Source organism: Heterodontus francisci, chromosome 22 (assembly GCF_036365525.1).
Source record: "Heterodontus francisci isolate sHetFra1 chromosome 22, sHetFra1.hap1, whole genome shotgun sequence".
Lineage (NCBI taxonomy): Eukaryota > Metazoa > Chordata > Chondrichthyes > Heterodontiformes > Heterodontidae > Heterodontus > Heterodontus francisci.
This window is the reverse complement of record NC_090392.1, coordinates 82,393,962-82,418,116: the sequence shown is the minus strand read 5'-3', so window position 1 is coordinate 82,418,116 and position 24,155 is coordinate 82,393,962. Positions and strand designations below refer to the sequence as shown.

Genomic DNA, 24,155 nt, shown 5'->3' with positions numbered 1-24,155 from the left:
GGGTGGGGGAAGAGGAAGGGGTAATGAATGGGGTTGGGGTAAGAGGAAGGGGTAATAAATGGGGGTGGGGGAAGAAGAAGGGGTAATGAATGGGGTTGGGGTAAGAGGAAGGGGTAATGACTGGGGGTGGGGGAAGAGGAAGGGGTAATGAATGGGGCTGGGGGAAGAGGAAGGGGTAATGAATGGGGCTGGGAGAAGAGGAAGGGGTAATGAATGGGGGTGGGGGAAGGGGAAGGGGTAATGAATGAGGCTGGGGGAAGAGGAAGGGGTAATGAATGGGGCTGGGAGAAGAGGAAGGGGTAATGAATGGGGCTGGGAGAAGAGGAAGGGGTAATGAATGGGGCTGGGGGAAGAGGAAGGGGCAATGAATGGGGGTGGGGGGAAGAGGAAGGGGTAATGAATGGGGTTGGGGGAAGAGGAAGGGGTAATGAATGGGGGTGGGGGAAGAGGAAGGGGTAATGAATGGGGGTGGGGGAAGAGGAAGGGGTAATGAATGGGGGTGGGGGAAGAGGAAGGGGTAATGAATGGGGGTGGGAGAAGAGGAAGGGGTAATGAATGGGGCTGGGAGAAGAGGAAGGGGTAATGAATGGGGTTGGGGTAAGAGGAAGGGGTAATGAATGGGGGTGGGGGAAGAGGAAGGGGTAATGAATGGGGGTGGGGGAAGAGGAAGGGGTAATGAATGGGGGTGGGGGAAGAGGAAGGGGTAATGAATGGGGGTGGGAGAAGAGGAAGGGGTAATGAATGGGGCTGGGAGAAGAGGAAGGGGTAATGAATGGGGTTGGGGTAAGAGGAAGGGGTAATGAATGGGGGTGGGGGAAGAGGAAGGGGTAATGAATGGGGGTGGGGGAAGAGGAAGGGGTAATGAATGGGGGTGGGGGAAGAGGAAGGGGTAATGAATGGGGCTGGGAGAAGAGGAAGGGGTAATGAATGGGGCTGGGAGAAGAGGAAGGGGTAATGAATGGGGCTGGGGGAAGAGGAAGGGGCAATGAATGGGGGTGGGGGGAAGAGGAAGGGGTAATGAATGGGGTTGGGGGAAGAGGAAGGGGTAATGAATGGGGGTGGGGGAAGAGGAAGGGGTAATGAATGGGGGTGGGGGAAGAGGAAGGGGTAATGAATGGGGGTGGGGGAAGAGGAAGGGGTAATGAATGGGGGTGGGAGAAGAGGAAGGGGTAATGAATGGGGCTGGGAGAAGAGGAAGGGGTAATGAATGGGGTTGGGGTAAGAGGAAGGGGTAATGAATGGGGGTGGGGGAAGAGGAAGGGGTAATGAATGGGGGTGGGGGAAGAGGAAGGGGTAATGAATGGGGGTGGGGGAAGAGGAAGGGGTAATGAATGGGGGTGGGAGAAGAGGAAGGGGTAATGAATGGGGCTGGGAGAAGAGGAAGGGGTAATGAATGGGGTTGGGGTAAGAGGAAGGGGTAATGAATGGGGGTGGGGGAAGAGGAAGGGGTAATGAATGGGGGTGGGGGAAGAGGAAGGGGTAATGAATGGGGGTGGGGGAAGAGGAAGGGGTAATGAATGGGGCTGGGAAGATGAGGGAATCAGTCTGGATTTGATCGTGGTTGTTTCAGGAAATGAGCAGGCTGTGTGATGTGAGTGATCTTTATTTTGATCACACCATCCCGACAAATAAATCCAGCCGCGCAATAGGAGGTCACTTACTGAGGGCAACAGAGGATGGGCTGAAGCAGAGGAAGCAAACACTGGCTATGAATGGAGAAGCGGGAAGACGGGGAGATCCACATTGCTCGGGGGGGTGGAGGGTGTTGATCACTCTCTGTACAAATCATTGGGAGTTAGGAACATCTGTCTGTTACCAAAGTACTTGCTGCAATTGAGCAGAATATCTTTAACAGAGGGAGACCTTTGACCTGTTGTTGTATAAAATGATAACTCACCAATCGTCATAGAAACAGGAGCTGAAAAAAAAGGAGAAAAACGTCAATCACAGACTCGAACAATGAGTGACCGAGTTCACATTAACTGCACGTGGACCAGACCTCATCCCCTCACAACCTCATCCCCTCACAACCTCATCCCCTCACAACCTCATCCCCTCACAACCTCATTCACTCACAACCTCATCCCCTCACAACCTCATTCACTCACAACCTCATCCCCTCACAACCTCATCCCCTCACAACCTCATTCACTCACAACCTCATCCCCTCACAACCTCATCCCCTCACAACCTCATTCACTCACAACCTCATCCCCTCACAACCTCATCCCCTCACAACCTCATTCACTCACAACCTCATCCCCTCACAACCTCATCCCCTCACAACCTCATTCACTCACAACCTCATCCCCTCACAACCTCATCCCCTCACAACCTCATCCCCTCACAACCTCATCCCCTCACAACCTCATTCACTCACAACCTCATCCCCTCACAACCTCATTCACTCACAACCTCATCCCCTCACAACCTCATCCCCTCACAACCTCATTCACTCACAACCTCATCCCCTCACAACCTCATCCCCTCACAACCTCATTCACTCACAACCTCATCCCCTCACAACCTCATCCCCTCACAACCTCATTCACTCACAACCTCATCCCCTCACAACCTCATCCCCTCACAACCTCATTCACTCACAACCTCATCCCCTCACAACCTCATCCCCTCACAACCTCATTCACTCACAACCTCATCCCCTCACAACCTCATTCACTCACAACCTCATCCCCTCACAACCTCATTCACTCACAACCTCATCCCCTCACAACCTCATTCACTCACAACCTCATCCCCTCACAACCTCATCCCCTCACAACCTCATTCACTCACAACCTCATTCACTCACAACCTCATCCCCTCACAACCTCATTCACTCACAACCTCATTCACTCACAACCTCATCCCCTCACAACCTCATCCCCTCACAACCTCATTCACTCACAACCTCATCCCCTCACAACCTCATCCCCTCACAACCTCATTCACTCACAACCTCATCCCCTCACAACCTCATTCACTCAACCTCATTGGAAATATACAGTGAGACCCATCTTCAACCACAAACACGACAACAAACAAAGGTTTATCACAGAGGAGAGAGACGGGGAGGGGAAGAGAGGAGGGAAGAGAGGGGAGAGGGTAGGGGATATGGGTGGGGAGGGGGTGAGAGACAGGAATTCCAGAGCTTGGAGCCCTGGCAGCTGAAGGCACAGGTGGGAATGCTGGAGCAATTATATATTAAAGCTTCCTTAAAATTCATCGTCACGTGGAGGGTGTGTGGAATGGGATACAGGAGGTGAGGAGGGGACAGGAGAGGGGAGGGGAGGGATAGGGTGGGGAGAGGAGTGTAGGGGAGTGGAGGAGGGATGTGAGGGGAGAGGGTAGGGAAGAGGGGTGCGGAGGGTAGGAGAAGGGGAAGAGACAGAGGAGAGGAGGAGGGAATGAGGGAATGATTGAGAAGGCGGTTAGGGAAGGGGAAGGACCTGGGGAACGGAAAATCAGGAGCTGAGTTCTGAGCTTTGCCTTCTTCTGAAAAAATTAACCTAGTAACTAATATAACTATTAATAATGAATAACATTCCACATCGTGCGTGATAGCAGAAACGGGCCTTTTATTTGATCGAACTTTGTCTCCGATTTGCACTTTAGAAAGTTCCAGACTGTCTGCTGGAAAACTGGACAATCCCAGGTAAACGGGAAGGGAAGTGACAGTAGTCACAATGATCAGGGACTGCAGCAAACACCTTGTCAAGGCTGATGGAGCTCATTGTGTTCCATCAGGATCATAAATTTGTGCTGATCACCAAAGGACACAACATGTTATTGGGACCAATCCTGGGAATCCTGAATATTATCAATAAGGTAGACAGGCAATGTCCCAACATCTTTAATAAAAGCAAAATACTGCGGATGCTGGAAATCTGAAACAAAAACAAGAATTGCTGGAATCACTCAGCAGGTCTGGCAGCATCTGTGGAAAAATGTTCCGAAGAAGGGTCACTGACCCGAAATGTTAACTCTGCTTCTCTTTCCACAGATGCTGCCAGACCTGCTGAGTGGTTCCAGCAATTCTTGTTTTTGTCCCAACATCTTTGTTGAGCTGGAATGAACCTGCATTGCCTGCAGTCTTTGTTTAAAATCTGTGTGTATGTGTGTTTGTATCTTGCTCTGTAAAATTTGCTTTGATGCTGAACTCACCAACGTCCGTTAAATCGGATCAGGGCAGAGCTCAGTTCCGCTCCCAACCTTTAACATGGCGGACGTGTTGGGACAGTCTGTCTAATTACAGGGCTGATTCAGCAATCCTTCACACCCAGTGTGGGTCACACTAGAAACATGTGTGGGAATACCAGGGCCACTGCACCCAAATTCCCAACCTCATCCCCTGGGAGTGTATCCCACACACTGGGAATGTATCCCTGCGCTGCAAGTGTATCCCCCGCACTGGGGGTGTAGACCCCCAAATTGGGAGTTTATCCTGCACACTGGGGGTGTATCCCCCACGCTGGGAGTGTATTCCTGCTCTGGGAGTGTATCCCCCACACTGGGAGTGTATCCCACGCACTGAGAGCGTATTCCTGCTCTGGGAATGTATTCCTGCACTGCAAGTGTATCCCCCGCACTGGGGGTGTGGACCCTCATATTGGGAGTTTATCCTGCACACTGGGAGTGTATCCCATGCACTGAGAGCGTATTCCTGCTCTGGGAGTGTATCCCCCGCACTGGGAGTGTATCCCCCGCACTGGGAGTGTATTCCTGCTCTGGGAGTGTATCCCCCGCACTGGGAGTGTATCCCCCACGCTGGGAGTGTATCCCCCGCACTGAGGGTGTAGCCCTCCGCATGGAGAATGTATCCCTGCATTGGGAGTGTAGTCCCCATGCTGGGGGTGTAGCCCCCCATACGGGGCGTATATCCCTCGCACTGAAATGGTAGACCCCCACACTGGGAATTTATCCCGCACTCTGGGGATGTATCCACTGCACTGGGAGTATATCCCTGCTTTGGGAGTGTATCCTCCACACTGGGAGTATGTCTCGCACACTGGGAGTGTAGCCCCTGCACTAGGAGTGTGGGATTTCAGAATTACCCCTCTGCTCTTCCCCTCCCCACAATATTTACTCCTGGTTCTGACTCTGGCCTCCAGCACTTGACTTAAGTGTCAGCTTAGACAGGTTATTGAACAGCAGTGTTACCACAGCTGATGCCAATCCTGTTCCCATCCAATGGGCCATGGTTTATCGTCATCACGGGGACCCCAGGGCACTGAGGACAATTGCAGTGGCTGAGCGAAGAACAATAATTCAATACAGAATGGGCAACTCTGCTCGACCTCATTCAGTTACTCCCTGGATAGACCTACTGGGGAGAGAAGATGAAACTAATTTAATCCACTCCCCTCCCTTCCTCCTGCACTCCCCATCTCCCTCTGCTTCCCTTCTCCCCTCCCCTCCTCCTACACTTATACTCTCCCTCCCTCTCTTCCTCCTACACACCCTCTCTCCCTCCCCTCCTCCTGCACTCCCCATCTCCCTCTGCTCCCCTTCTCCCCTCTCCTCCTCCTACACTTATACTCTCCCTCCCTCTCTTCCTCCTACACACCCTCTCTCCCTCCCCTCCCCTCTTCCTGCACACCCCATCTCCCTATCCTTCCCTTCTCCCCTCCCCTCCTCCTACTGTGCCCCTCTCCCTCCCCTCCTCCCCTTCTCCCTCCCTGCCCTTCTCCCCTCCCCTCCTCCGACACTCCCTCTCTCCCTTCCCACCTCTCCCCTCCTCCTGCACTCCCCTTCCCCCTCCCCTTCTCCCCTCCCCTTACTGTCCCCCTCTCCCATTCCCCACTCCCCTTCCCTCCCCTCGTCCCTGCACTTCCCATCGTCCTCTAGTCCCCCTCTCCCCTTCCCTCCTCCTACATTCTCCCTCCTCCCTCTCCTCTCCTGTCCCCATTCTCCTCCCCTCTGTCTCCTCCTATCCTTCCCCTGAAAATAAAGGACTTGTCCAGCCAGGAACTGTTTCTGTCGTGCAACCTGAATAAGTGTGTGAGTGGAACTTAATTCACATTCCACAATAACTGTTTCTCTCTGCACAGATGCTGCAAAACCACCTGAATATTTCCAGCACTTTCTGTTTTTATTTCAGATTTCCAACACTGCAGTATTTTGCTTCTATCACCTCGAAGGACAAGGGCAGCAAATACATGGGAACACCACCACCTGCAAGTTCCCCTCCAAGTCACACACCATCCTGACTTGGAACTATATCACCGTTCCTTCACTGTCGCTGGGTCAAAATCCTGGAACTCCCTTCCTAACAGCACTGTGGGTGTACCTACCCCACATGGACTGCAGCGGTTCAAGAAGGCAGCTCACCACCACCTTCTCAAGGGAAATTAGGGATGGGAAATAAATGCTGAGAATGATTTTTTTAAATTTCAAAGTTGTGGCAATGGTTCCCAAAGGCAAAACATAATTATTTAAAATATAAACTAGATTAACAGACACAAGCTCTGGAATCCTTTGGGATGCGGGAGATGTGCCTTTTCTCTCAGTACAAACCCTTAGAACATGAAGGTTGTTAACCCTCTCCCTCCTGAGCATCTAGCTGGCGTGGAGCCTGCTTGACGGTGCACTGTGTGAGAGGAGCTCTCCGTACCGTACGATGCTCAGACGTGATGTGAGGGTGGAGCTCACAGCAGTGCTTGCGGTTGTGTGAGTGCTGAGACTGGAGGAGTGCAGGATGCCTTCATCTTACCACAATCCCCTACACGATCTACTTACTAAGTACTCGAGTATGAGAGGTTGCAGCTCACAGGAACCAATTGCAGGGAGCTAGGACACACTGGCACTGTGATGCACTGCAATGCAGTGTAATACACTGTATAGCATCAGCAGACAATCTGGTTCTTTCTCTCTCCAGATTTTTCCCAATTTTCACATGCAGTTGTGTCACAAGAGCTTTTTTTTTGAAAGCGAAGAATTCTGTGTGTTTTTAAAAACGGAGAAAACGGATTTTTCTCTGTGAACATTGAATGCTGAAACTTGGTGTTTGAACTGAGTGAAGTGCACAGACTGCAAGTCACCTGTTTCCAAGCAGGTCAACAGGGAAATGATAAGAAGATTTATGACTGTCACATGACTTATTGTTAGGGTTTTAGTTTCACTTTGCACAGTGAGAGATCAGTGAGCTGACCAGCATTGCTGTGAGCTGGTTCAGACCTATGTTTGCAGACCAGAGACAAAGGACCCAAACTCTGAAAAAGATTTGCCTCTCTTGGGAAAAGAATTCCTACATTTGAAGTGTGGCTGTGGTCTGCCTGGAGAGAGGAAAACACCTCTGAAGAGAGAAAAGACCTAGGAAAAGAGTAATTGCTGCAGTCTGTGGAGGAACACTGCTTTGCAGAGAGGAAGCCCTGCAATTTTAAAGGTAGCAGATGCCTATTACCTCCAGTCTCTGGAAAGATCTCTGCCTCAAGAGTGATTCCTGTTGCCTCTTGTGTTTTGGGAGTTCCTGAAAGACCAAGAAAGCTTCTATTGCTAGACTGCTATTTCAAAACCCAAGTAGACCTGTTGCTACACCCTTTGCTGAAAGATCTGTATGATGCCTGCTGCAGATGAATTGCCTTGAATGCCTACCCATCACAGACTATTGGTCAACCTCACCTGGAGAGACTTCCAGTGGCATCTGACTATTTGACTCTGGGACACCTCACTGACCCGTAAATATCCTACCAGAATGTTACAACCCAATTTTTTTATTATTCCTAAGAAACAGTTGAACACTAAAAAAGCTTTTTTCCTCAGTTAACTGCTTTTTGAATTTATGTGTGTGTGTGTGCATGAAGGTTAGGAAGAAGAAGAAGTTATAAAATCTTTTCATATATATATTTATTTCATTATTGTTTTAAGATTTAGTTTATTAATACACAGTTAATTTTGTTGTTGTTTAAAGAAACCTGGTTTGGTGTGCTTTATTCTGGGGGGCAAATAGAGTGTCTAATTTGGCTATTTCCAGTAGGTGGGAAACTTTACTAATATGCTATGGCCTGTGGAGTAGTGGGACTGAATTAACAGTGCATTACTCCCGCCTTGGTCTTAACAATAGAAAGATGATGAAGAGAGTTGGGTGGTGGTGCACTGGGAGCTGTTGAGGATCTCTGGATGTGTCGGGTAAGATAAATCAAACTGGTTTAGTGAAAACAAGAAAACTCCATTACCCAAAGATCTCTTTTCCTTAACTTCTAGTATGGAATATGTAACTCGACATCAACCTCACACTGGTATTTCCAGACTGAGCCCTTTATTCACTTGATCAAAACTCTTCATGATTATGAACACTTCTATCAAATCTCCTCGAAACGTTCTCTGCTCAAAGAAGAACAATCGCAACTTCTCCAGTATCTCCAAGTATCTGAAGTTCCTCATCCCTGGCACCATTTGAGCAAATCTCTTCTGCACCTCCTCCATTGCCCTTCACATCCTTCCTGAAGTGTGGTGCCCTGAACTAGACACAATCCTCCAGCTGGGGCCTAACCAGTGATTTATAAAGCTTCCTTGCTTTTCTACTCCATGCCTCTCATTATAAAGCTCAAAGTTTTTTTTAAACAGCCTTCTCAACCTGTCCTGCCACCTCTGAGAATGCAAACACACCTCCAACACTCAGGAACTGAATTGTGACCATTTAACATGTGGGACCACACAACTGGGGTGAAACACAAGAAAACAGCAGCTTTTTACAAAATCTTTACAGCTGAGAAAGGCCATTCAGCCCATTTAAATTCATTCACCCGGAAAGATCCCATCACCCCCAGTGCAGCACCAATAATTCTGCGATTGTGCCTGATCACCTCTTTCACCAAGTTAATTATGCAAATTGACAGTTGTTTGCTGGGGAATTCTCTGATACCAGTGTTAAAATGATTGCTTACTGCTCCGAGCTGTGTCCACTCCCCATGGTATCATTAAAGTAATATTCAGGATTAATCTTTTTTTATCATTTGTTCATGGGATGTGGGCGTCGCTGGCTAGACCAGCATTTATTGCCCATCCCTAATTGCCCTTGAGAAGGTGGTGGTGAGCTGCCTTCTTGAACCACTGCAGTGGGTAGGTATACCCACAATGCTGTTAGGAAGGGAGTTCCAGGATTTTAACCCAGTGACAGTGAAGGAACGGTGATATAGTTCCAAGTCAGGATGGTGTGTGATTTGGAAGGGAATTTGCAGGTGGTGATGTTCCCATGCATTTGCTGCCCTTGTCCTTCTAGTTGGTAGAGGTCGCGGGTTTGGAAGGTGCTGTCTAAGGAGCCTTGGTGCAATGCTGCAGTGCATCTTGTAGATGGTACACACTGCTGCCACTGTGCGTCGGTGGTGGAAGGAGTGAATGTTTGTAGATGGGATGCCAATCAAGCGGGCTGCTTTGTCCTGGATGGTGTCGAGCTTCTTAAGTGTTGTTGGAGCTGCACCCATTCAGGCAAGTGGAGAGTATTCCATCACACTCCTGACTTGTGCCTTGGAGATAGTGGACAGGCTTTGGGGAGTCAGGAGGTGAGTTACTCACCGCAGGATTCCTAGCCTCTGACCTGCTCTTGTTGCCACGGTATTTATATGGCTACTCCAGTTCAGTTTCTGGTCAATGGTAGCCCCTAGGATGTTGATAGAGGGGGATTCAGTGATGGTAATGCTGTTGAATGTCAAGGGGAGATGGTTAGATTCTCTCTTGTTGGAGATGGTCATTGCCTGGCACTTGTGTGGCGTGAATGTTACTTGCCACTTATCAGCCCAAGCCTGGATATTGTCCAGGTCTTGCTGCATTTCTACACGGACTGCTTCAGTATCTGAGGAGTCGCGAATGGTGCTGAACATTGTGCAATCATCAGTGAACATCCCCACTTCCGACCTTATGATTGAAGGAAGGTCATTGATGAAGCAGCTGAAGATGGTTGGGCCTAGGACACTACCCTGAGGAACTCCTGCAGTGATGTCCTGGAGCTCAGATGATTGACCTCCAACAACCACAATGATCTTCCTTAGTGCTAGGTATGACTCCAACCAGCAGTGAGTTTTCCCACTGATTCCCATTGACTCCAGTTTTGCTAGAGTTCTTTGATGCCATACTCAGTCAAATGCTGATGTCAAGGGCAGTCACTCTCACCTCATCTTTGTATTCCCTTAACTATTTTACATCCCTTGATAAACATCACCTGATTTCTGGACTGAAAAGCTTCAATTGCTCCCTTTCCCCAGAATTCATGCCTCTGTCCCTTGTGGCTCTGCAAGGTGCTGCCTCCCACAGTTGAATGTTGCCCAGTAGCCAGACTCAGTGCTCGAGGTGCATCTGTCTGGAGCTGGTACAGAGTGCTCACAACCTCCCCTGACAGATGCCCTGCTGTTTGCGTTCTCTGTCCGGTTGTTGGACATGTTTAGTTTGGTGTTCACTCAGTCTTCCCTGAATTTTTCCTTTGGTTAATGGGGTTTCTGCTGAGGTTTATACTGACGGAACGAAAGGAAGACTCCAAGAAATTTGACACCAGAGACTGGAGTCGGAGTTTATTCTGTGACAACAGTTTATGGACAATTACAGAGAGATTCTCAGAAATAGAAGCAAGCTGCTTAACCAGAGAGACCGAGTTTGCGATGCTGTCACCTTGACCATGTGGATCTCTGAAGAAACTCTCTCAGCAAACAGCACAAGTAAAACTCTCTTAATAAAATTCCAGCCCACTCAGACAGTAACAGCTCAAACACTTCCTGCCTCCCATTCCGTCTAAATTCATTTCCCTTCTCCTGAGGGTTCAGTGTGAAACTGATCTCAGTCCCAGTTTCTAACTGAGCTCCTCGGCCTTGGAGCGATGTTAGTCGATTCCCCACAACCTTCCTCCCTCTCTCTGTCCTTGAGTGTCTGCTTTCCAGACCCTGCCCTGTGTGAGGTGGAGTCATAAATACCCAGGATCCAGTGACACCCGGAGCCCAGTGACACCCGGGGCCCAGTGAAACCCGGAGCCCAGTGACACCAGGGGCCCAGTGACACCCGGGGCCCAGTGACACCAGGGGCCCAGTGACACCCGGAGCGCAGTGACACCCGGGGCCCAGTGAAACCCGGGGCCCAGTGACACCCGGAGCCCAGTGACACCAGGGGCCCAGTGACACCCGGAGCCCAGTGACACCCGGAGCCCAGTGACACCAGGGGCCCAGTGAAACCCGGAGCCCAGTGACACCAGGGGCCCAGTGACACCCGGAGCCCAGTGACACCAGGGGCCCAGTGACACCCGGATTCCAGTGACACCAGGGGCCCAGTGACACCAGGGGCCCAGTGACACCCAGAGACCAGTGACACCAGGGGCCCAGTGACACCCGGAGCCCAGTGACACCAGGGGCCCAGTGACACCCGGAGCCCAGTGACACCAGGGGCCCAGTGACACCAGGGGCCCAGTGACACCCAGAGACCAGTGACACCAGGGGCCCAGTGACACCCGGGGCCCAGTGACACCAGGGGCTCAGTGACAGCCAGGGCCCAGTGACACCCGGAGCCCAGTGACACCAGGGGCCCAGTGACACCCAGAGACCAGTGACACCAGGGGCCCAGTGACACCCGGGGCCCAGTGACACCAGGGGCCCAGTGACACCCGGAGCCCAGTGACACCCGGGGCCCAGTGACACCCGGGGCCCAGTGACACCCGGAGCCCAGTGACACCCGGGGCCCAGTGACACCAGGGGCCCAGTGACACCCGGAGCCCAGTGACACCAGGGGCCCAGTGACACCCGGAGCCCAGTGACACCCGGGGCCCAGTGACACCCGGGGCCCAGTGACACCCGGAGCCCAGTGACACCCGGGGCCCAGTGACGCCAGGGGCCCAGTGACACCCGGAGCCCAGTGACACCAGAGGCCCAGTGACACCCGGAGCCCAGTGACACCCGGGGCCCAGTGACACCAGGGGCCCAGTGACACCCGGAGCCCAGTGACACCAGGGGCCCAGTGACACCCGGAGCCCAGTGACACCCGGGGCCCAGTGACGCCAGGGGCCCAGTGACACCCGGAGCCCAGTGACACCAGAGGCCCAGTGACACCCGGGGCCCAGTGATACAGAGAGCTGGGACACAATTTATAAGGTCCCGGTCACCATTTCCATCTGGACAGACAATTCGCTGCTGCTAGGGTTAAAAATATACAAAGCAAAAGCAGAAGCTGCGACTAATAAAGGCTGCACATTGAAACTGCTCATCTCTTCATTTTCAAAGCTGCTCTGTTGCCTTTGCTGACTCTGGAAGGAGGTCACTGTCTGGGATTGGAACCTGACACTCGGACGGGAGGGGGTGTGGGGAGGGGAGGGGGTTTCCTCCGGCTGCAGATTGGGGGATGGGGGAACCCAGGGCTGGGGAGGTCTAATGTGGGCCTCTGAGGGGATCCTCAGATCCTCCCAGCCACTGCCCCTGTTCCCGACAGCTCTGGTCAGGTCGATCACTGCTCCCCACTCACAGATCAGGCCCCTCGGTCACTGACCCCACCCCCTCCCACTGCCCCATCACTGAACCCCCCCCCCCCCCCCACTGCCCCATCACTGAACCCCCCCCCCCGCACTGCCTGGTCACTGACCCTGACTTTCCATTTATTGGAGAGTTAACAATGCAGCTTTGATAATGAACAAAGGGGCTGTTTATGGAACAGACTGTCTGATAAGATGCCAATGAATTCATTTCTTGTTCCTGTGCTCCAGTCGGTTGTATTCCTGTCTGTCCACTTGGTCAATTCCCTGCAAATCAAAGTGAAGGAGGTTAGAAACCCTGTCCCTCAATAAACAGCCATCAGCTGCTCAGGGGAATGTCGCACGGATACAATCCTACTTACACTGGAGGCCCCAACTCACACTGGGGTTCAGCCCCCTAAGATTTACCCCCATTCCCCAGCGCCTATTCTCCACTCCATTCCCCATTCCCCGTTCCCCAACCCCGTTCCCAAGCCCCCGTACCCCACTCCCCCATTCCCAATACCCATTCCCCACTCCCATTCCCCACTCTCATCCCAACCCCATTTCCCAGCCCCATCTCCACCTCCAACACTAACCCCATCCCCCATTCCGCACTTCCATCCCCCCATTCCCCACCCCCAGCTTCAATCCCGCAATCCCACTCCCCACACACTTCCGAGCAGGATTGAGTGTCAGGAACACTGGCTGCATTTTCCTCTCCCTAACCAAAGGTCACATAGGTGAGTGCAGCTTAACGGCCAATCAGACAGAGCTGAGTATTGAGCAGGGATACAGCCTGGGATCTTGCTGCTCTCTGGGCTCAGTATCATTTTGTCACTGGCACATTTGAAGGATATTTGAATCCTCCATGGAGATTTATTGAGCTGAGTTACCCAGCTGAAACCAACATCACACAGGTGGGTTTATCCTTTATTCACTTACTGAGTAAATCGCAGTGTTGGCCTCATTCAGGACCAGCGCCTGTCGGTCAGAAGCTGCAGAAAAACAGACAACTCTCAAAAATCAGAAAGAAAGACTTGCTTTTCGAGAAGAACATAAGAAGTAGGAGCGGGAGGAGGCCATTCGGCCCCTCGAGCCTGCTCTGCCATTCAATAAGATCATAGCCTGATCTGATTGTGGCTTTAACTCCATTTCCTTGCCGGCCCTCATAATCCTCGAAACCCTTGTAGATCAAAAATCTGTCGAACTCAGCCTGGAATATATTCAGTGACCAAACCCAGTACACTGTGGGGTACGGAATTCCAAAGATTAACTACCCTCTGAGAGAAGAAATTCCTCCTCATCTCCATCTTAAAAGGGAGACTCCTTCTTCTGAAACGATGCCCCCTAGTTCGAGATTCCCCCACCAGGGGAAACATCCTCTCAGTATTTACCCCGCCAAACCCCCTTAGACTCTGATATGTTCCAATAAGATCACCTCTCATTCTTCTAAACTCTAGATCCAACCTGTTCAACCTTTCACCCTACAACACCAGCTCAGGACATCGCAAAGTACTTTCCAGTAAATGACCTGCTTTTGAAATGTAGTCATTGTTGTAATGCAGGGAACACAACAGCTAATTTGTGCACAGCAAGATCCAAAAAATGTTAGTGTGATAATGACCAGATCATTTGAGTGCCCCTCTAGCAGAGCGGTACTCCCTCAGTACTGACCCTCCGACAGTGCGATACTCCCTCAGTACTGACCCTCCGACAGTGCAGCACTCCCTCAGTACAGACCCTCCGACAGTGCGACACTCCCTCAACACTGACCCTCTGACCGTGCGGCACTCCCTCAACATTGACCCTCTGAAAGTGTGGCACTCCCTCAATACTGACCCTCCGACAGTGCGGCACTCCCTCAAAACTGACCCTCCAACAGTGCGGCACTCCCTCAACACTGACCCTCCGACAGTGCGGCACTCCCTCAGTACTGACTCTCTGACAGTGCGGCAATCCCTCAGTACTGACCTTCCGACAGTGTGGCACTCCCTCAGTACTGACCCTCCGACAGTGTGGCACTCCCTCAGTACTGACCGTCTGACAGTGCGGCAATCCCTCAGTACTGACCCTCCGACAGTGTGGCAATCCCTTAGTACTGACCCTCCGACAGTGTGGCACTCCCACAGTACTGACCCTCCGACAGTGTGGCACTCCCTCAGTACTGACCGTCTGACAGTGCGGCAATCCCTCCGTACTGACCCTCCGACAGTGTGGCAATCCCTCAGTACTGACCCTCTGACAGTGTGGCACTCCCACAGTACTGACCCTCCGACAGTGTGGCACTCCCTCAGTACTGACCCTCTGACAGTGCGGCACTCCCTCAGTACTGACCCCCCGACAGTGCACCACTCCCTCAGTACTGACCCTCCAACAGTGCGGCACTCCCTCAGTACTGACCCTCCGACAGTGTGGCAATCCCTCAGTACTGACCCTCCGACAGTGTGGCACTCCCACAGTACTGACCCTCCGACAGTGTGGCACTCCCTCAGTACTGACCGTCTGACAGTGCGGCAATCCCTCAGTACTGACCCTCCGACAGTGTGGCAATCCCTCAGTACTGACCCTCCGACAGTGTGGCACTCCCACAGTACTGACCCTCCGACAGTGTGGCACTCCCTCAGTACTGACCCTCTGACAGTGCGGCACTCCCTCAGTACTGACCCCCCGACAGTGCACCACTCCCTCAGTACTGACCCCCCGACAGTGCGGCACTCCCTCAGTACTGACCCTCCAACAGTGCGGCACTCCCTCAGTACTGACCCACTAACAGTGCGGCACTCCCTCAGTACTGACCCTCCAACAGTGCGGCACTCCCTCAGTACTGACCCACTGACAGTGCGGCACTCCCTCAGTACTGGCCCTCCGACAGTGCAGCACTCCCTCAGTACTGACCCTCCGACAGTGCAGCACTCCCTCAGTACTGACCCTCTAACAGTGCGTCACTTGTCGGTATGGCTTTGCATTGCTTTCCCGGCATGGGGAGCTTTCCCGGGGGGATTCCCGGGTGGGTTTCCCCCAGCTTGGTCGCTGCAGCCGTTCCACCTGGAATAAAGGCTCCAGTTCGGGGTTGATCGTTCCCGCTGCTGCCGAGTTCCACCCCCTGCAGCAAGGTTGCCGGGGCAATTGGAACCGGAGACTTCATCTCCAGTGATGGGGCTTCAGGACCTCAGTCTGGTCCGGAGACCAGGCCCCAAAGCCTGCGGCAAAATCCCACCCATTGTCTTCACTCAGCCTGAGGAGTGACAGTGACAGTGTGATTCATTCTCTCCTACCTTGGTGAACCTTGACTCTGCTGGCACTGGAAATGCAATAAACAGCCACAGCAATGAGAATGGTGGCGATGAGATCCCCGATTACAATCCCCACCGTCGTCCCTGGGTCAACATGCAGGCAGTTCTGGCAAACTGGAAGCAGAAACCATCACAAAAATTAAACCAGGGTCCATTGAGAATGGAAAAACATCAGGACAAACTGCAATTGATGTGTTCTTCTATTTCTGTTCTCTCCCCTCCTCTCCTGATGGTGCTGACTCTCACTGGGGTACGGGTCCCCTCCTCTCCTGAGGGTGCTGACTCTCAGTTGGGTACGGGCCCCCTCCTCTCCTGAGGGTGCTGACTCTCACTGAGGTACGGGTCCCCTCCTCTCCTGAAGGTGCTGACTCTCACTGAGGTACGGGTCCCCTCCTCTCCTGAGGGTGCTGACTCTCACTGGGGTACGGGTCCCCTCCTCTCCTGAGGGTGCTGACTCTCAGTTGGGTACGGGCCCCCTCCTCTCCTGAAGGTGCTGACTCTCACTGAGGTACGGGTCCCCTCCTCTCCTGAGGGTGCTGACTCTCACTGGGGTACGGGTCCCCTCCTCTCCTGAAGGTGCTGACTCTCACTGGGGTACGGGTCCCCTACTCTCCTGAAGGTGCTGACTCTCACTGAGGTACGGGTCCCCTCCTCTCCTGAGGGTGCTGACTCTCAGTTGGGTACGGGCCCCCTCCTCTCCTGAAGTTGCTGACTCTCAGTTGGGTTGGGGCCCCCTCCTCTCCTGAAGGTGCTGACTCTCACTGGGGTACGGGTCCCCTCCTCTCCTGAAGGTGCTGACTTTCACTGGGGTACGGGCCCCCTCCTCTCCTGAAGTTGCTGACTCTCAGTTGGGATGGGGCCCCCTCCTCTCCGGAAGGTACTGACTCTCACTGGGGTAAGGGTCCCCTCCTCTGCTGAAGGTGCTGACTCTCACTGGGGTACGGGTCCCCTCCTCTCCTGAGGTTGCTGACTCTCACTGGGGTACGGGTCCCCTCCTCCTCCTGAAGGTGCTGACTCTCACTGGGGTACGGGTCCCCTCCTCTCCTGAGGTTGCTGACTCTCACTACGGGTCCCCTCCTCTCCTGAGGTTGCTGACTCTCACTGGGGTACGGGTCCCCTCCTCTCCTGAAGGTGCTGATTCTCACTACGGGTCCCCTCCTCCCTTGAAGGTGCTGACTCTCACTGGGGTACGGGTCCCCTCCTCTCCTGAAGGTGCTTATTCTCACTACGGGTCCCCTCCTCCCCTGAAGGTGCTGACTCTCACTGGGGTACGGGTCCCCCTCCTCTCCTGAAGGTGCTGACTCTCACTGGGGTACGGGTCCCCTCCTCTCCTGAAGGTGCTGACTCTCACTGGGGTACGGGTCCCCTCCTCTCCTGAAGTTGCTGACTCTCACTGGGGTACGGGTCCCCTCCTCCCCTGAAGCTGCTGACTCTCCCTGGGGTACGGGTCCTCTCCTCTCCTGAAGGTACTGACTCTCACTGGGGTACGGGCCCCCTCCTCTCCTGAAGGTGCTGACTCTCACTGGGGTACGGGCCCCCTCCTCTCCTGAAGGTGCTGACTCTCACTGAGGTACGGGCCCCCTCCTCTCCTGAAGGTGCTGACTCTCACTGAAGTACGGGTCCCCTCCTCTCCTGAAGGTGCTGACTCTCACTGGGGTACGTGTCCCCACCTCTTCTGAAGGTGCTGACTCTCACTGGGGTACGGGTCCCCTCCTCTCCTGAAGGTGCTGACTCTCACTGGGGTACGGGCCCCCTCCTCTCCTGAGAGTGCTGACTCTCACTGGGGTACGGGTCCCCTCCTCTCCTGAAGGTGCTGACTCTCACTGGGGTACGGGCCCCCTCCTCTCCTGAGAGTGCTGACTCTCACTGGGGTACGGGTCCCCACCTCTTCTGAAGGTGCTGACTCTCACTGGGGTACGGGCCCCCTCCTCTCCTGAAGGTGCTGACTCTCACTGGGGTACGGGCCCACTCCTCTCCTGAGAGTGCTGACTCTCACTGGGGTACGTGTCCCCTCCTCTCCTGAGAGTGCTGACTCTCACTGGGGTACGGGTCCCCTCCTCTCCTGAGAGTGCTGACTCTCACTGGGGTACGGGTCCCCACCTCTTCTGAAGGTGCTGACTCTCACTGGGGTACGGGCCCCCTCCTCTCCTGAAGGTGCTGACTCTCACTGGGGTACGGGCCCACTCCTCTCCTGAGAGTGCTGACTCTCACTGGGGTACGTGTCCCCTCCTCTCCTGAGAGTGCTGACTCTCACTGGGGTACGGGTCCCCCTCCTCTCCTGAAGGCGCTGACTCTCATTGGGGTACGGGTCCCCTCCTCTCCTGAAGGCGCTGACTCTCATTGGGGTACGGGCCCCCTCCTCTCCTGAATGTGCTGACTCTCACTGGGGTACGGGTCCCCTCCTCTCCTGAAGGTGCTGACTCTCACTAGGGTACGGGTCCTCTCCTCTCCTGAAGGTGCTGACTCTCATTGGGGTACGGGTCCCCTCCTCTCCTGAAGGTACTGATTCTCACTGGGGTACGGGTCCTCTCCTCTCCTGAAGGTGCTGACTCTCATTGGGGTACGGGCCCCCTCCTCTCCTGAAGGTGCTGACTCTCACTAGGGTACGGGTCCTCTCCTCTCCTGAAGGTGCTGATTCTCACTGGGGTACGGGCCCACTCCTCTCCTGAAGGTGCTGATTCTCACTGGGGTACGGGCCCCCTCCTCTCCTGAAGGTGCTGACTCTCACTAGGGTACGGGTCCTCTCCTCTCCTGAAGGTGCTGATTCTCACTGGGGTACGGGTCCTCTCCTCTCCTGAAGGTGCTGATTCTCACTGGGGTACGGGTCCTCTCCTCTCCTGAAGGTGCTGACTCTCATTGGGGTACGGGCCCCCTCCTCTCCTGAAGGTGCTGACTCTCACTAGGGTACGGGTCCTCTCCTCTCCTGAAGGTGCTGATTCTCACTGGGGTACGGGTCCTCTCCTCTCCTGAAGGTGCTGACTCTCATTGGGGTACGGGCCCCCTCCTCTCCTGAAGGTGCTGACTCTCACTAGGGTACGGGTCCTCTCCTCTCCTCTCCTGAAGGTGCTGACTCTCATTGGGGTACGGGCCCCCTCCTCTCCTGAAGGTGCTGACTCTCACTAGGGTACGGGTCCCCTCCTCTCCTGAAGGTGCTGACTCTCACTGGGGTACGGGTCCCCTCCTCTCCTGAAGGCGCTGACTCTCATTGGGGTACGGGTCCCCTCCTCTCCTGAAGGTACTGACTCTCACTGGGGTACGGGCCCCCTCCTCTCCTGAAGGTACTGACTCTCACTGAGGTACGGGCCCCCTCCTCTCCTGAAGGTACTGACTCTCACTGGGGTACGGGTCCCCTCCTCTCCTGAAGGTGCTGACTCTCACTGGGGTACGGGTCCCCTCCTCTCCTGAAGGTGCTGACTCTCACTGGGGTACGGGTCCCCTCCTCTCCTGAAGGTGCTGACTCTCACTGGGGTACGGGTCCTCTCCTCTCCTGAAGGTGCTGATTCTCACTGGGGTACGGGCCCCCTCCTCTCCTGAAGGTGCTGACTCTCACTAGGGTACGGGTCCTCTCCTCTCCTGAAGGTGCTGATTCTCACTGGGGTACGGGTCCTCTCCTCTCCTGAAGGTGCTGACTCTCATTGGGGTACGGGCCCCCTCCTCTCCTGAAGGTGCTGACTCTCACTAGGGTACGGGTCCTCTCCTCTCCTCTCCTGAAGGTGCTGACTCTCATTGGGGTACGGGCCCCCTCCTCTCCTGAAGGTGCTGACTCTCACTAGGGTACGGGTCCCCTCCTCTCCTGAAGGTGCTGACTCTCACTGGGGTACGGGTCCCCTCCTCTCCTGAAGGCGCTGACTCTCATTGGGGTACGGGTCCCCTCCTCTCCTGAAGGTACTGACTCTCACTGGGGTACGGGCCCCCTCCTCTCCTGAAGGTACTGACTCTCACTGAGGTACGGGCCCCCTCCTCTCCTGAAGGTACTGACTCTCACTGGGGTACGGGTCCCCTCCTCTCCTGAAGGTACTGACTCTCACTGGGGTACGGGTCCCCTCCTCTCCTGAAGGTGCTGACTCTCACTGGGGTACGGGTCCCCTCCTCTCCTGAAGGTACTGACTCTCACTGGGGTACGGGTCCTCTCCTCTCTTGAAGGTGCTGACTCTAACTGTGGTAAGGGTCCCCTCCTCTCCTGAAGGTGCTGACTCTCACTGGGGTACGGGCCCCCTCCTCTCCTGAAGGTGCTGACTCTCACTGGGGTACGGGCCCCCTCCTCTCCTGAAGGTGCTGACTCTCACTGGGGTACGGGTCCCCTCCTCTCCTGAAGGTGCTGACTCTCACTGGGGTACAGGCCCCCTCCTCTCCTGAAGGTGCTGACTCTCACTGGGGTACGGGTCCCCTGCTCTGCTGAAGGTGCTGACTCTCACTGGGGTACGGGTCCCCTCCTCTCCTGAAGGTGCTGACTCTCACTGGGGTACGGGCCCCCTCCTCTCCTGAAGGTGCTGACTCTCACTGGGGTACGGGCCCCCTCCTCTCCTGAAGGTGCTGACTCTCACTGGGGTACGGTTCCTGTCCTCTCTTGAAGGTGCTGACTCTCACTGGGGTACAGGTCCCCTCCTCTCCTGAAGGTGCTGACTCTCACTGGGGTACGGGTCCTCTCCTCTCCTGAAGGTGCTGACTCTCACTGGGGTACAGGTCCCCTCCTCTCCTGATGGTGCTGATTCTCACTGGGGTACGGGTCCTCTCCTCTCCTGAAGGTGCTGACTCTCACTGGGGTACGGGTCCTCTCCTCTCCTGAAGGTGCTGACTCTCACTGGGGTACGGGTCCTCTCCTCTCCTGAAGGTGCTGACTCTCACTGGGGTACGGGTCCTCTCCTCTCCTGAAGGTGCTGATTCTCACTGGGGTACAGGTCCCCTCCTGTCCTGAAGGTGCTGACTCTCACTGGGGTACGGGTCCCCTCCTCTCCTGAAGGTGCTGACTCTCACTGGGGTACGGGCCCCCTCCTCTCCTGAAGGTGCTGACTCTCACTGGGGTCCGGGTCCCCTCCTCTCCTGAAGGTGCTGACTCTCACTGGGGTACAGGTCCCCTCCTCCCCTGAAGGTGCTGACTCTCACTGGGGTACGGGTCCCCTCCTCTCCTGAAGGTGCTGACTCTCACTGGGGTACGGGTCCCCTCCTCTCCTGAAGGTGCTGACTCTCACTGGGGTACGGTTCCTGTCCTCTCTTGAAGGTGCTGACTCTCACTGGGGTACGGGTCCCCTCCTCTCCTGAAGGTGCTGACTCTCACTGGGGTACGGGTCCTCTCCTCTCCTGAAGGTGCTGACTCTCACTGGGGTACGGGTCCCCTCCTCTCCTGAAGGTGCTGACTCTCACTGGGGTACGGGTCCCCTCCTCTCCTGAAGGTGCTGACTCTCACTGGGGTACGGTTCCTGTCCTCTCTTGAAGGTGCTGACTTTCACTGGGGTACGGGTCCTCTCCTCTCCTGAAGGTACTGACTCACTGGGGTATGGGTCCCCTCCTCTCCTGAAGGTGCTGACTCTCACTGGGGTACGGGTCCTCTCCTCTCCTGAAGGTACTGACTCTCACTGGGGTATGGGTCCCCTCCTCTCCTGAAGGTGCTGACTCTCACTGGGGTACGGGTCCTCTCCTCTCCTGAAGGTACTGACTCTCGCTGGGGTATGGGTCCCCTCCTCTCCTGAAGGTACTGACTCTCACTGGGGTATGGGTCCCCTCCTCTCCTGAAGGTGCTGACTCTCACTGGGGTACGGGTCCTCTCCTCTCCTGAAGGTACTGACTCTCTGGGGTACGGGTCCCCTCCTCTCCTGAAGGTGCTGACTCTCACTGGGGTACGGTTCCTGTCCTCTCTTGAAGGTGCTGACTTTCACTGGGGTACGGGTCCTCTCCTCTCCTGAAGGTACTGACTCTCACTGGGGTACGGGTCCTCTCCTCTCCTGAAGGTACTGACTCTCGCTGGGGTACGGGTCCTCTCCTCTCCTGAAGGTACTGACTCTCACTGGGGTACGGGTCCTCTCCTCTCCTGAAGGTACTGACTCTCACTGGGGTACGGGTCCTCTCCTCTCCTGAAGGTACTGACTCTCGCTGGGGTACGGGTCCCCTCCTCTCTTGAAGGTGCTGACTCTCACTGGGGTATGGGTCCCCTCCTCTCCTGAAGGTGCTGACTCTCACTGGGGTACGGGTCCTCTCCTCTCCTGAAGGTACTGACTCTCTGGGGTACGGGTCCCCTCCTCTCCTGAAGGTGCTGACTCTCACTGGGGTACGGTTCCTGTCCTCTCTTGAAGGTGCTGACTTTCACTGGGGTACGGGTCCTCTCCTCTCCTGAAGGTACTGACTCTCACTGGGGTATGGGTCCCCTCCTCTCCTGAAGGTGCTGACTCTCACTGGGGTACGGGTCCTCTCCTCTCCTGAAGGTACTGACTCTCGCTGGGGTACGGGTCCCCTCCTCTCTTGAAGGTGCTGACTCTCACTGGGGTATGGGTCCCCTCCTCTCCTGAAGGTGCTGACTCTCACTGGGGTACGGGTCCTCTCCTCTCCTGAAGGTACTGACTCTCGCTGGGGTACGGGTCCCCTCCTCTCCTGAAGGTGCTGACTCTCACTGGGGTACGGGTCCCCTCCTCTCTTGAAGGTGCTGACTCTCCCTTAAAGCCTGGCTCGGGTATAACACTGAAACCCAGCCCGAGTCCTTTAATTTTTCTCGCGCCCAACCCAATCCGACATGAATATCGTTCATCCTTTCTGGCTGCAGACTATTCCTGCAGTTCGAGTTGTGGGGAAGCATGGGTGAGCCTGATCCTGTGACTTCCCGGAGGTGGCACTGTCCGGTCCGAGCTGAGCCGTGTCCCGATGCTGGAATATAGACCCGACCCATCCGAACCCGACACATGTAGTCTGGTCTAGTTGGGTTCAGGTCAGGTAGCCTGCCTTTACTCTCATGGGAGGGGAGGTTGTTACTGGATGGAGATCAGGAATACAACCCCAGCTCAGATCTGTACCTGCCCCCCCCAGCTCCCCCCCCAGCCCCCCCCCCCAGCTCCCCCACCCCCAGCCCTCCCCAGCCCCTGAGGGGCAGTAAAGGTGGGTAACTCCCAGCTGCACCCTGACTATCAGCTAATGCAGGGCAGATCAGGGATGGAGGGGATTAAGGGTGAAGGGGGCTCATAGAATCATAGAAAGTTTAAGGCACAGAAAGAGGCCACTTGGCCCATCATGTCTGTATCAGCTGAAAAACAATCTACCCAGTCTAATCCCACCTTCCAGCATTTGGTCCGAAGCCCTGCCGATTATGGTACTTGAGGTGCATATACAGACTCCTTTTGAATGAGTTGAGGGTTTCTGCCTCAACTACCCTTTCAGGCAGTGAGTTCCAGACCATCACCACCCTCTGGGTGAAAATGTTTTTCCTCATCTCCCCTCTAATTTTTATAAACGACCTGGATGAGGGTGTAGAAGGGTGGGTTAGTAAATTTGCGGATGACACGAAGGTCGGTGGAGTTGTGGATAGTGCCGAAGGGTGTTGTAGGGTACAGAGGGACATAGATAGGCTGCAGAGCTGGGCTGAGAGATGGCAAATGGAGTTTAATGCGGAGAAGTGTGAGGTGATTCACTTTGGAAGGAGTAACAGGAATGCAAGAGTACTGGGCTAATGGGAAGATTCTTGGTAGTGTAGATGAGCAGAGAGATCTTGGTATCCAGGTACATAAATCCCTGAAGGTTGCTACCCAGGTTAATAGGGCTGTTAAGAAGGCATATGGTGTGTTAGCTTTTATTAGTAGGGGGATCGAGTTTCGGAGCCACGAGGTCATGCTGCAGCTGTACAAAACTCTGGTGAGGCCGCACCTTGAGTATTGCGTGCAGTTCTGGTCACCGCATTATAGGAAGGATGTGGAAGCTTTGGAAAGGGTGCAGAGGAGATTTACTAGGATGTTGCCTGGTATGGAAGGAAGGTCTTACGAGGAAAGGCTGAGGGACTTGAGGTTGTTTTCGTTGGAGAGAAGGAGGAGGAGAGGTGACTTAATAGAGACATACAAGATAATCAGAGGGTTAGATAGGGTGGATAGTGAGCGTCTTTTTCCTCGGATGAGGATGGCAAACACAAGGGGACATAGCTTCAAGTTGAGGGGTGAAAGATATAGGACAGATGTCAGAGGTAGTTTCTTTACTCAGAGAGTAGTAGGGGCGTGGAACGCCCTGCCTGCAACAGTAGTAGACTCGCCAACTTTAAGGGCATTTAAGTGGTCATTGGATAGACATATGGATGAAAATGGAATAGTGTAGGTCAGATGATCGGCGCAACATCGAGGGCCGAAGGGCCTGTACTGCGCTGTAATATTCTAATTCTAATTCTAATTCTAATTCTACCAATCACTTTAAATCTATGCCCCCTCGTCACTGACCTCTCTGCTAAGGTGAATAGACCCTTCACCTCCACTCTATCCAGG

The 24,155-nt window shown here is 54.3% G+C and overlaps 1 protein-coding gene across 4 annotated transcripts in view; it reads right to left on the bottom strand.

Moving 5' to 3' along the window:
* The window catches only part of LOC137381500 (T-cell surface glycoprotein CD3 delta chain-like), a 145,119-nt gene that overhangs the window by 75,807 nt on the left and 45,157 nt on the right, over positions 1-24,155 (bottom strand). For 2 of the 4 annotated variants that reach the window (XM_068054188.1, XM_068054187.1), the window contains 3 exons: positions 15,694-15,825; positions 13,361-13,413; positions 12,509-12,703 (listed from right to left, as the gene is read on the bottom strand). In XM_068054188.1, coding sequence (XP_067910289.1) covers positions 12,644-12,703; positions 13,361-13,413; positions 15,694-15,825 — 245 coding nt within the window. In that variant the 3' untranslated portion in view covers positions 12,509-12,643. Of the gene's footprint in view, positions 1-1,897; positions 1,919-12,508; positions 12,704-13,360; positions 13,414-15,693; positions 15,826-24,155 lie in introns of those variants that run through there. The other 2 variants (XM_068054190.1, XM_068054189.1) reach the window with 1 other exon arrangement.